At 36.3% G+C, this 12,574-nt stretch overlaps 1 protein-coding gene and 1 pseudogene across 1 annotated transcript; both read right to left on the bottom strand.

Annotated features, from left to right (window-relative positions):
* Positions 1–2,541: 2,541 nt before the first annotated feature.
* LOC137819348 (uncharacterized) lies at positions 2,542–4,587 on the bottom strand. Its single transcript, XM_090296157.1, has 4 exons — positions 4,423–4,587; positions 4,251–4,343; positions 2,714–3,073; positions 2,542–2,616 (listed from the first exon to the last, which is right to left on the bottom strand). The coding sequence occupies exons 1-4, from the start codon at positions 4,585–4,587 to the stop codon at positions 2,542–2,544; spliced, it is 693 nt and encodes a 230-aa protein (XP_090152283.1).
* Positions 4,588–5,687: 1,100 nt separating this feature from the next.
* On the bottom strand, positions 5,688–9,206 carry LOC137824744 (uncharacterized; annotated as a pseudogene).
* Positions 9,207–12,574: the final 3,368 nt, after the last annotated feature.

Raw genomic sequence — 12,574 nt, 5'->3', positions numbered from 1 at the left:
AGAGGAGCTACAGTGTCATCCGACCGACCGATCAAGGAAAGAGATGAGCAATTTCAATAGTTCTCTGGGCCCCAACCTTCTTTCGAGAACAATTGGCACCCACAGTGGGGTTGAGAGAATTTGTGTTTAGAAGAAAGTAGATGGTATCAACACGAAGCATGGCAAATGAGAGAATAACCGAAGTTGAGTAGATGCCATTACTAATTTCGCTACAGAGGGAGATGATTGAGATGAAAAGGAGGAATGAAGAGATCACACGAAAGAATCAGGATGAGATCCTAGCTCTCTGAAAGGAGAATGAAGAGATGAAGAAGAAGCTCCGGGAAGGGGGACCGTCTGCTGGACCGACCGACCCTGTCGGCAGGTCCTTCACCACCCCACCTACCCAGGACTGTTGAGGAGCCGAAGGACAAGGTCCACATTCAAGAGGTAGATGGTGAGTCCTGCCCAAACAAGTCGGCCCCAATGACCGAAACTCTTGATTCGGTTCGTCGGCATCCATTTACCAATTCCATAATCGGGGTACCACTGGCAAGATCTCTATAGCACTCATGAATATCAGACACATGCATGACCTAATAAGCGCAACACAACGATAACAACAAGTATTGTGGGGATGTATTGTGATTTATAAACCGCTAACACATATTAAGTGTCTTGGTTCATATAGCTTATTATACCAACTACACTGTGTGTTAAGTTCATCAATCTAAGACAGGTTCATATAGCTTGCTATACCAGATCTAATGCATTACATCTTATATGAATCCAGGATTTTCTTCTTTCTTTCTTTCTTTTTCTTTATGTTTTATCTTTTGCAATATGTAAGGGATTGTTGTAAATCGAACATGAATAGAGATATTGCAAAAGATGAAGATGTTGCCAGATCATCGCGTTGCAAAGATTCTCAAAGGACGTTGTAGAGATTCTTGGAGGTTGTGGAAGAGGTTGCGAAAATCCCGCAACATTGTGAAAATCTTGTGGAGTCTTCACTGTTGTGGGATGGGTTTCTCTTTGGATCTTCTCCTAAAGACTTGCTCCTCCGCGATCTTCGCAAGTCTTCCTCCTTATCCGACGATCGCTCCAATTCCGGCAACCAGGCCATGGAGAGGTGCCAATAAAGTAGGGTTTGAAGGTGTGACAATTTTGGTTTTCACCATCTATAAATGTTGCCTCCCTTTGCTCTGAAAATCAACACACTCACAGTTTCCAGAATTCCTCTCTTCCTCTTCACTCCTTTATTCTTTTCTTTTACTTTATAATTTTTCTGAGTTTTTTGGATTCTTACTTTAAGAGGAGTTTACTTGTTAGTTCTGATCCTTAAAATTTTTTGAGAAGTTCCTATTGTATCCTGGGGTTTTGTGCAATACACCCTGAATAAGTCCTTACGGACAATTATCACCCCGCCTCAGAAAATCAACATAATTCGTGTTTTAAAGCTATATTTACTACAATTTCGATATGAAATCAAGGCACTTTTAGCAAATGAAGAAGTTCTGCACAAAGATATTTCAAGCCATAGTTGACCTAAGAGAATAAATGATAAATGATTTTATTATAAGCTTATACTAGTGGGCTACAAACATCCAACATCGAAATGGACCATATCAATATATTATTGTTTTCCTCAAAACGGGAGAAGATTCAAACTCGTCCTTCAAAACAGGGTTCCAAGTAATATCTTTGGATAACTTGTAGCATTATAAATGGCTTACAGTTAAATGAAAGTAATGAAACAGTGAAGCTATTGATTTTGCGTGAGACAGTTAAACTCAGAAATAAGCATACTGAATTATGTATTTTTTACTGGAAACTTTCAAGTTTTAGGCCAGCATCACCGTACAACACTACAAAAAAACGTGTATAATGCGGCGGTTATTTTCGTAAAAACTGGCGTTTTTAACCGCCGCATTATACGTCTGTGGCGGTACCGCATACCGCCAGAATTCTTGCCGCCACAAAGTTTAATGTGGCGGTCAATTAAGAACCGTTGTAGCAGACGCCATATTATGCATTGTATAAAGTGGCGATTTTAAGCGTGTAATTGACGTCAGTTATAAATGTCGTAATTTTAAAACTGGGTACACCAATTCTAACGTAAATAGTGGCAGTTTTAACTGCCACTTTATAACTGTAATAATTCGAATATTAAATATTTAATTTTATTTTTAATATTTATAATAATTTATTTAATTCTATTTTATAATTTGATTTCATAATATTATTTAATTTGATATTATAATTAAACTTTAATTTTATTTTTAATATTTATAATAATTTATTTAATTCTATTTTATAATTTGATTTTATAATATTAATTAATTTGATATTATGTTTCATAATATATATAATTAAGTTATAACATAAACTAATTTCATAATATATTTAAAATTGAGAAATATAATAATCAAAAGATGAGTTCATTCATTCATTGAAATAACAAAGTTGATAATGTCAAACTAATCCAAACAACAAGTAAATTAAATTGTCAAAATGTAAATTGCTTCATTTTCTAAACATATTAGAAGTAAATTCTCAATCCTAGTTTGTCTTACTCCCTCCACTTGATCTTATATTCTGGTTTGGTGATGGAGCACCACTAGCAACATCCGGTGCCTGGAATAAGTTAAAATATGTTTAAAATTAATTGACAATTTTTAAAAAATAAATGAAAACAATATTATAATAAAATTTTAAGTATAGTAATTTATACCTCATTAATAGATGCTTGTACCAAATTTGCTGCCATTGCAGCAAAATGTTCCGGCACGTCTGGTCTAGAAGCAATGTAGGCTAGCATAGTATGCATTTGGCTCCTTACAACTGCAAGTTCTGTTGCCATCTTTTCTACCTTTTCTTCAACATTTGTTGAAGACCCACCACTAGAGGAACCATTATTCATATTGCTTACCCTTGTTGTGGATTTCTTGAAAGCAAGGGTAGGACAAGCTCCATATGAAAGTCCTCTGACCCTCCCTGGATGCTCCTTTCCAAAAATGACACCAACAGGATCATTTGGAGATATATGTGATGCAGTTTCTGGATTTTCCAGCATTAACTCATCAATTTTATCCTACATAAAAATGGAAGCAACCAACTTTAATGTTCGTCTTCCCAAAACAGTCCAAGACAGTATCCAAAATAGCCCAAAACAATCCAAAACAGTCCAAAACAATATATACCCATGGTAGAGACAATATGTTCCCAAAACAGTCTAAAACAGTCCAAGACAATATCCAAAATAGCCCAAAACAATCCAAAACAGTCCAAAACAATATATACCCATGGTAGAGACAATATGTTCCCAAAACAGTCCAAGGAAGTATCCAAAATAGGCCAAAACAATCCAAAATAGTCCAAAACAATATATATCCATGATAGAGACAATATGTTCCCAAAACAATCCAAAACAGTTCAAGACAATATATACTCATGGTAGAGACAAAGTGTTCCCAAAACAATCGAAAACAATTCAAGACAGTATCCAAAATAGCTCAAAACAGTCCAAAATAGTCCAAAACAATATATAGCCATAATAGAGACAATATGTTCCCAAAACAATCCAAAATAGTTCAAGACAGTATCCAAAATAGCCTAAAACAATTCAAAACAGTCCAAAACAATATATACTCATGGTAGAGACAAAGTGTTCCCAAAACAATCGAAAACAATTCAAGACAGTATCCAAAATAGCTCAAAACAGTCCAAAATAGTATATACTCATGGCAGACACAATATGTTCCCAAAACAGTCCAAGATAGTATCCAAAATAGCCCAAAACAATCCAAAACAATCCAAAACAGTCCAAAACAATATATACCCATGGTAGAGACAATATGTTCCTAAAACAGTCCAAGACAGTGTCCAAAATAACCCAAAACAGTCTAAGACAGTATCTAAAATAGTCCAAAATAGTCTAAAACAATATCCAAATCAGTATCCAAATCCAAAATAGTATGTCTCAAAAATAGTATATACAGAAAACAATTACTCTGTTCAACATAAAGAAGAAAATGAGAGGTTCAAAACTGATATAATTAGAAGTTACCCCAATCTCCATAGCTTCATCATTAACATACGTGCCATTCTTCCTCTTGTGTGTGATCTTCCACATCTCAGCTCGGCCAATGTTCCTACCAGTCTCAATTTTCTATACATTCCAAAAAGGATAATATAATTACAAAAATACATAATATATTATAAATCAAAATATATGCCAAATTCACAAAGCTACATATATGTAAATATACCAGATTATCCCTCCTTCTTGACAATGCCATAGCTCCACCAGTGTGAGGAATAGTTTGTTTCTTTCTTATCTCTCTATTCCTGTTACACAGTTTCTACACAATAAAATGAAATCAGTTTTTGCAAATTTAAAATCAAGTTGAGTGAGAAATATATGAAATGAAAAGTATGTACCACTGTGGAAGGCTTGAGACGATAATCCACAAATATAGCCCACTGCTCCATGTTAAGACCATCTGGAACATTCTTTATTAAGTCATTTCTGCTTAACACTGGGTCATAGAATTCATTCCAGAGCTTGCATCTATACTCCCTCCACAATTTGCCAATTTTGAACATAACATCTCTCTTAGCGAGATCTTCATTTACCATGAAGCAAAAACGACTCTTCAAATAATACAATTGTTAGTCCACATATATATTCAAAAACTGAAATAAGAATGTACATATTTAATGTTTTATTGAATGTAGGGTCAATTACCTTCAGTGCACTCTCCCATATAGTATCCTTGTAAGTATCAGGCACAGATGACCAACTTTCAAAACTTATAGGCAACAATATATGATTTGCTGCTAGCTGTCCACAAACTCCAGCAAGCAAACCACATGCTTCTCCAATGGGTTGAAAGTTATCATCATAGTTGACAACCACACGTGTTCCAATGGGCAAATTATGAGCATCCCTAACCTTGAGCTTCGTTTTCTGAGTAACTCCATGCTCATCTATAAAGTATAATACATTAAGGTATCTGCAATGAAAGTAATTAAATGAAAAAGAAAAACACAACAACAAAATTAACATATGTTTACCTATAGTATCAACAAACCAATAGTGGTTTGAATGTCTGCCTTTTTTTGGTGCCACCCTTTCTGCTTCAGATTCTAATGTATGCGGTTGTGCAGATTGAGGGGTATGTGGTTGTGTAGACTCGGATGTATGTGGCAGTGTAGACTCAGATGTATGTGGTAGTGCAGAGTCAGATGTGTGTGGTTGTGCATACTCAGATGTGCCTTCAGGTTGTGCAGATTGTGAGATTGGTGGTTGAGTAGACTCAGTTTGTGGTAGCGCTGCTGATTCAAAAGTAGGTTGTAAATCTCGTGGTTGTGCAGATTTTGAGATTTGTGGTGGTGTATGTCCAGATGCTTGTGGTAATGGAGATCCAATATGTGGTTGACCAGATTTAGTTATTTGTTGACGTGTAGTTTGAGGCGTGTCATTAAGTTGAACATAGTTCCTCACAGATGTGTCTGAACTATGTCCACCAATTGCCTTAAGCAAGTTCTTAATCCTCTTAGGCTTAGGCATATCTGCACATAAAAAGGAAAGAATAAAATACAAAAACAAGATATAACAATGCATATCAAAGTACATAATCAAATAGATGTGCAACTAACAATAACCATACATGTGCAGTTTTATTAACAGACCAAGCTTATTATTACTCTGACATTGAGTCATTTTCATGAAGTTCGTGATCATTGTTGTCCTCGTTTAATAATTCATCATCTTCATCATCCCTAAACAATGGCAAATGTTCAGACTCGCTGAAAAAATGGTTTAAATCTTGTTGTGGACATGGTTCCAGTTCACAAACTTCATTATCTCCTTCTCCCATATCATACAAGTCTCGTGGTTTCAAGTGGACGACAATTTTCCAATCCTTGTTAACTTCATCATTAACATAATATACCATTTCAGCTTGTGAAGCTTCAATATATGGATCATGCTCCTCACGATCTCCCATGTGAATTAATCTTGAAAAATTAATAGAAGTAAAACCCCACGGATCCTTTCTAAGCCCCCTATCTCTTGTGGTGTCAGCCCATTTACATTTGAACAATGTCACTTTAAAACGACCATAGTAATTAAGCTCAATTATATCTTCTAATTTTCCATAGTATGCCAAATCCGCTTCCCTAATGTTTTGATCAGCCATACTTGCAACACATGATGTTGATGAAGTTAAGTAAACTCCACTGTTTTGGGTTTTTAACCCATGTTCTCGACTTTCGGTCCTAAACTTGAATCCATTTACATTGAAGGCAGAAAATCTTCTAGCATGTGGAGTCGGACCTTGAGATAGATACTTAAGATCATTTGACACTGTACTTGAAATGTCTGGGTTATTAATCTACAAAAATAAGGATTGAATGTGTGAACATATGTTACAAACTTTAATAAAACAATTATAAAAACAGTTTCTACGTACCCTTTGAGGAAACCAATTCATGAAATCCTTATTAACAATCCTTTCTATCTCTATATTTGAAATTCTTCTCCCTCTAAACCTCCTTCGCAAATGACTTTTAAATTCCCTAAGAAAATAATCATAACCAATGTGTTACTAATGATTCCATTAAGAACACATTTTGAATATAATTAAATTTATAGTTGTGTTAACACTCACTGAATGAAAGGGGTAACTTCAGGGCAATTAAATAACACATATCGATGTGCTTGAGTTCTTTGCATGGTTGACAACTCAAAAGTTGAAGAGGCACTTACTACTCTACCAATTGGTGGGAAAATGGTACTCAATTGTGGCATATTTGTATTACAAGAATCATCCACACGTGAAGGCCTGTTACTTCTTGTCTCAACCCCTTCCATATATTCAGAGGTAAAGGTCAGAACCTCTTCAGCTAGGTATCCTTCGGCAATGGAACCTTCAGGTTGTGCCTTGTTTCAAACATATGATTTTAAATGTCCCAAATACCTATAAAATAATTTTTCAATTAGGATAATCAAATATGAAGCTTAAAAAAACTTCAAAATCTATGTGTGCCAAAAACATTTACCTTTCTATGGGATACATCCAACGATAATGAACCGGGCCTCCAAGTTTGGCCTCACCAACTAAGTGACAAGTTAAGTGCACCATAACTGTAAAAAAGGTAGGAGGGAACAACATTTCCATGTGGCAAAGAGTTTCAATGATGCGGGACTGAAGTTTATCAAGTTCGATTTGGCTTAAACTTTTGCCACATAATTGTCGAAAAAATGAACATAGTTCTACTATCACTGCAGTCACATTGTTTGGTAAAACATTACGTATGGCAATGGGTAGTAAATGTTCCATAAGAATATGACAATCATGACTCTTAAGGCCAAAAATCTTTCCAGCTTTCAAATCAATACACCTTGAAATATTACTCGAGTATCCATCTGGCATTTTCACATCTTTCAGTGTTTGTAAAAACGTTTTTTTCTTTGGTTTTGACAATGAAAACACACTTGGCCGAAATCTTCCTCTTTCATCTGGCCAAAGTTCATTCCTTATACCCATTTCTTTAAGTACCTTTCGGGCTTTTAAATTATCTTTTGATTTCTTAGGGTCATTGAGTAATGTATACAAAACATTGTCACAAACATTTTTTTCAATATGCATGACATCTAGACAATGGTGTAACAAGTTCGTCTCCCAATAAGGAAGATCAAAAAATATACTTCTCTTTTTCCATTGTTCTGCTCCAACAACTTCAAGAACATTCTTTCCCCGACCCCTTTTACTTGTATCCGTAGGTTCTAATGGTTTTCCAAATGTAACATTGATACCCTCAACTTGTTTAAATATGTCTGACCCTGACAAATGTTCTGGTGCTTCCCTTAGTTCAGTTCTTCCGTCAAAAAGAGAACGACTCAATCTGAATCTATGTTCTTTATGTAAAAATCGACGGTGTCCCATAAAGCTGTATTTGCCCCTATACAACAAAGAAGACTCGGTGTCAAAGTTACAAGTTGGGCAAGCAAGACCAGTGTGCGTGTTCCATCCAGATAAATTGCCTAGGCCAGGGAAGTCACTAATTGTCCACAACAAAGCCGCTCGCAATGTAAACATTTCTTTTTTCGAATAATCAAAAGTTTGCACTCCATCGAACCAGAGCTCCTTTAATTCTTTTATGAGTGGTTGCAAGTATACATCAATGTCGTTTCCTGTCATTTGTTTTCCAGGAATTATCATGGATAGGATAAAAGAGGTTTGCTTCATACACTCCCAAGGAGGACGATTGTATGGGATGAGGACTACTGGCCATATACTATAGCTTGTACTCATGGTTCCGAAAGGGTTGAAGCCATCACTAGCTAAGCCCAGTCGTACATTTCGAGGATCATTTGCAAATTCTGGATGTAATACATCAAATGCTTTCCAAGCCTCGGAATCTCTAGGATGCCTCATCAACCCATCCTGGTTATCCTCTGATGCATGCCATGTCATAGATTCAGTTGTCTTAGAACTCATAAACAATCGTTGCAATCTTGACTTCAATGGAAAGTAACGCAAGATCTTTGCATATTGTTTCTTATCTTTATCTTTCCACTTAGACATTTTGCACCGTTTACATTCTTCTAAGCTTTCATTCTCTTCACCCCAATATAGCATGCAATCTTTTGGACAAGCTGGTATTTTGACATAATTAAGACCAAGTTTGTTAATCACATTCTTGGCCTCATAAAATGAGTTAGGAAACTTAGCATGTTCAAATGCGTCCTTTAGCAAGTTTAGAATCATGGTCATTGCTTTATCACTCATTCTACACATGCATTTTATATGATACAACTTCAACATGAATGATAACTTTGAATACTTGGTACAACCTTCATATAGTGGTTCATTATTGTCCTTCAACAACGCATCAAAGTTTGTATTTCCTTCACCATGCAACATATCATCTTGTACACCATCATCTTGAGTACCCTCATCAATGTGATCATCGTGGTGCCCCACAAACCCAAATGCATCGTTCAACATGTCTTCCATTGGATTATGAGATTCTATGACATCTTCAATGACATGCGCACTTGGAACAACCACAGACTCATTTCCACTTAGTCCTTCACCGTGCATATACCAAGTTTGGTAGTTTTGAGGAAAAGTGCTACATGTTAAGTGTTCTTGAACTACATCCCTTGTTTGCCACTTATTGAAACCACACTTTGAACACGGACACTTTATGACAAGACCATTAGCATGTCCAAATGCAAATTCCAAAAATTCATTCAAACCATTTGCATATTCAATGGTGTTTCGTGGTTTAGAAATCCAACTTTTATCAATTGGCATGACTACAAAACAAAACACCATAACAAAAAATTACTTACATAAATGTGTTAACTACATAAAATAGTTAATCAGAACCTACATTTACCAAACTAGCTTTTGGTAAATTTTATGGGTCACACAAACAAAATTTTAATTATACAACCAATCTATACACTTCAAAACAGATCTGGATGGTTGAATATAAAGTTAGATCCAAACCAATTTGCAAGTTGGTTTGGATCAATTGTTGTCTCTATGAATTTCTTAATCATTCTATAAATAATCATTATCAAATAACCATTATAAATAACCATTATCATTCTATAAGCTAACACAATGCAATCAAAATTTAAGTACGTGTAGGTCATCTTCAAATTATTGAAACTAAGTCTGTAAAGGCTAATATATAATAAAAGTTGAAGTAAGACATGAACCCTTGCTTTTTGTAGTTAACCATTCATATAAAAACCGACTCATGCTTAAGTAGAATAAAAATAAATGGCTAAACCTGTAATAAATTCCTGGGGTTGAACCTGAATTTGCAATATTATCCGGGAACAGTATGGTGTAAGAAATAAAATAGACCTGCAAGAAAACAAAAAAAAATAACACGTTACACATTGGAAAATACATAAAAATAACCTTTAAGATATAATTTTTAAACAATGCAGACATACAAGAACAAGTTGAGATAATTCATTTTATAGAGTTCAATGGTGTCAATTGATCCAAATAAAATACTATGAATAATTTCTATTCTGCCTCTACAATTTCTGCTATGAATAATTTGAAACAGCTGGGGTTGAAGTTTCGCTTTCTTGGTGGTACGGTAGTAGTTTTTTTGATGATGTTTCTTTGCTTCCTTAAAGCTACAACAGGCAGCAAAGGGTGTGGTTTTTAAGTAGTGAATGGCAAAGAGGATCTGCAGGTAGGGGTTTTTTCTCTGGGCCCTGGTAAGTTTTTTTCCGGTCTTATGCATGGCAGACAGCAAATGCTATAATGGTTTCTGTTGTGGGAGGGCCTGGAGGTGTGCAGATGGTTATGAGGGGCATTGGATAAATGGGAGGTGTTGTCTTACGGCTCAGGCTCAAACAATAGGAAGCAAGTGTAATAACTAGTACTTAATGGGGTGGTTTTTTGTTTTCAGCTGCTTTTTTAAGCATTGGACTTCTCTGTTGGCAGATTTCTCCCCTTGGTGGATGATTAATCCTTATGTGGAAATGTTGAGTAAGTTTGGTAAGGGTTGGTGGCAGGAGTAGTATCACTAGTGGTTATATCTAGCTACACTTATGGGAAGTTTATTCTCTTTTTTGTGGTCATAATCTTTTGAGCATGCTGGTTTTTACAGGAAAAGCCTTGATCAGGGAAATAAAAGTGCTAGCACACAATCACCCTGTGCCTGCTGTCAAAAACGTTGTGTGCAGGTTTTTTCTGCATAATTTTAGCAGCAACCTTGGTATTTTCCCACTTTCTTAGCTTTTCTTCACCCAAATTCTATCTTAAAGGATCCAATCAATAATCCATAACTCACATTCATGTTCCCTTCATGTTCCTATACTGCTTTGGGACCAAACCCAACACAAAAAAACCAATGGATCACTGTCACTGTTTAAGCAAATTCTCGTGAAGCAACTTATCACATGCACAGAAAAAAAGTCATTGCTTCCAAGTTGTTTACATCTAGTTTATTCATAATTTTATTTGATGGAGCATTTGATGAGCATATACTTTTATCAAAGCATAAAACTGATTGATTCTTCCACAGGAATATTACGGGCCTCTTCCTTTTACCCCGATCATTACCAACCCAATAACCTACACATATGGTCTAAAGAAACTATTGTTTAAGGTCCCCTCAATACCACAATTCAGCACTCATTATGTTACTTGTGCAGTAAAACCAAGTATAATAAAAATGATGGTGGCAACGTCTAAGAATTTGAATCCAAAGCTGAACCTCCCTTCCACACTCTAGTTTACTGATATGTAGTGACTTCACATTCTTCATCTTCCATGATCCTGCATGAACCAGCAACGGTTGTTGACATCCAATATACCTTACATGGCCACCTGCAGGGTTCATTAACAATGTTCCATTCCTTATTTCATCTGCATACCCAACACAAACGCTCTACACCCTTGCTACCATTCTTTCAACCATACTTTCATTCTGTTTCCATTCTTCTATATTCTACATTCCAGCAGCAGACCACAATTTGATTTGTGTACTTCTACATTCCAACGTATACACACCAACAAATTGAATGATTAAAACAGAATTTCTGCAACCAAATTCAAGATCCTTTCTCCTTGTAGCTCCCAAGGTGATCGTGCATACCACTTGCTCTGCTCCACACACAAAACCTCATAATTAAAGCTTCTTGCAAATGCTGCTACCGCCACTCTACCTTGACCTGCACAAACCACACCAGCATTCTTTGTCTAACATCAACCAAATGTTGCTACCGCCACTCTACCTTGACCTGCACAAACCTCACCAGCATTCTTTGTCTAACATCAACCAACTTCAAACCTCCCTTTTACACCTCCAATCGACTTCTACCTCCAAGTCTGTCATAAGAGTTACCTGGAAGCCACCTAGCAAACCCGATCACCCTTGGAGCAGCACCTTCAGCCAGCACCTGCTCTGTTTAACTCTCAAATGAGTGATATGGAAACTCTCAAAGTGAATTAAGAGATCCTTGTGCTGAACAGAACCACAAAATCCAAACCAACGAAGTTATTGGTTTCTAAAGAAGAAAAAGATCTCATTGAGAGATAATGAGCATTCCTTCCACCAACGAATCCCAAATCTGCTAACGATTTTAACCTATAACAATTTCAAAAAATACACTCCCAAGATAGAGGTTTAGGGTTTCGTGAGCACAGACCTGAAAAACCTGGCGCGAAGGTGACAATGGCGGACTCAGGGTTTCTTGAAGGTCAGAGGAACAACCTTGAGCGGAGCGGCAATGGCGGACAGAGGGTTTCGTGAAGCTCGCCTGAGGGTTTCGTGGGTCGTGAAGGTTGCGTTAGCGGAGAAGGAGAACAGAAGGTGAAGGTTTCATGAAGACACTACAAGACGGTTTCCAAAGTGGGAGACAATGTTGGTTTCCAAAGAAGAGGAAGACAAAATGCTGCTGGTTTCTTGAAGACACGAGGGAGAAGAAGTTGGTTTCCAAAGTGGGAGACAAGGTTGGTCCAAAGAGTGGGAGACAAGGCTGGTCAAAGGCTGGTCAAAAACAAAATTAATTTTTAACAAATTTTTAATTTTTTTTTTAAAT

Source organism: Phaseolus vulgaris, chromosome 10 (genome assembly GCF_051622355.1).
Source record: "Phaseolus vulgaris cultivar YP4 chromosome 10, ASM5162235v1, whole genome shotgun sequence".
Classification (NCBI taxonomy): domain Eukaryota; kingdom Viridiplantae; phylum Streptophyta; class Magnoliopsida; order Fabales; family Fabaceae; genus Phaseolus; species Phaseolus vulgaris.
The sequence above is the reverse complement of the archived record's forward strand: the minus strand, read 5'-3'. Positions and strand labels throughout refer to the sequence as shown.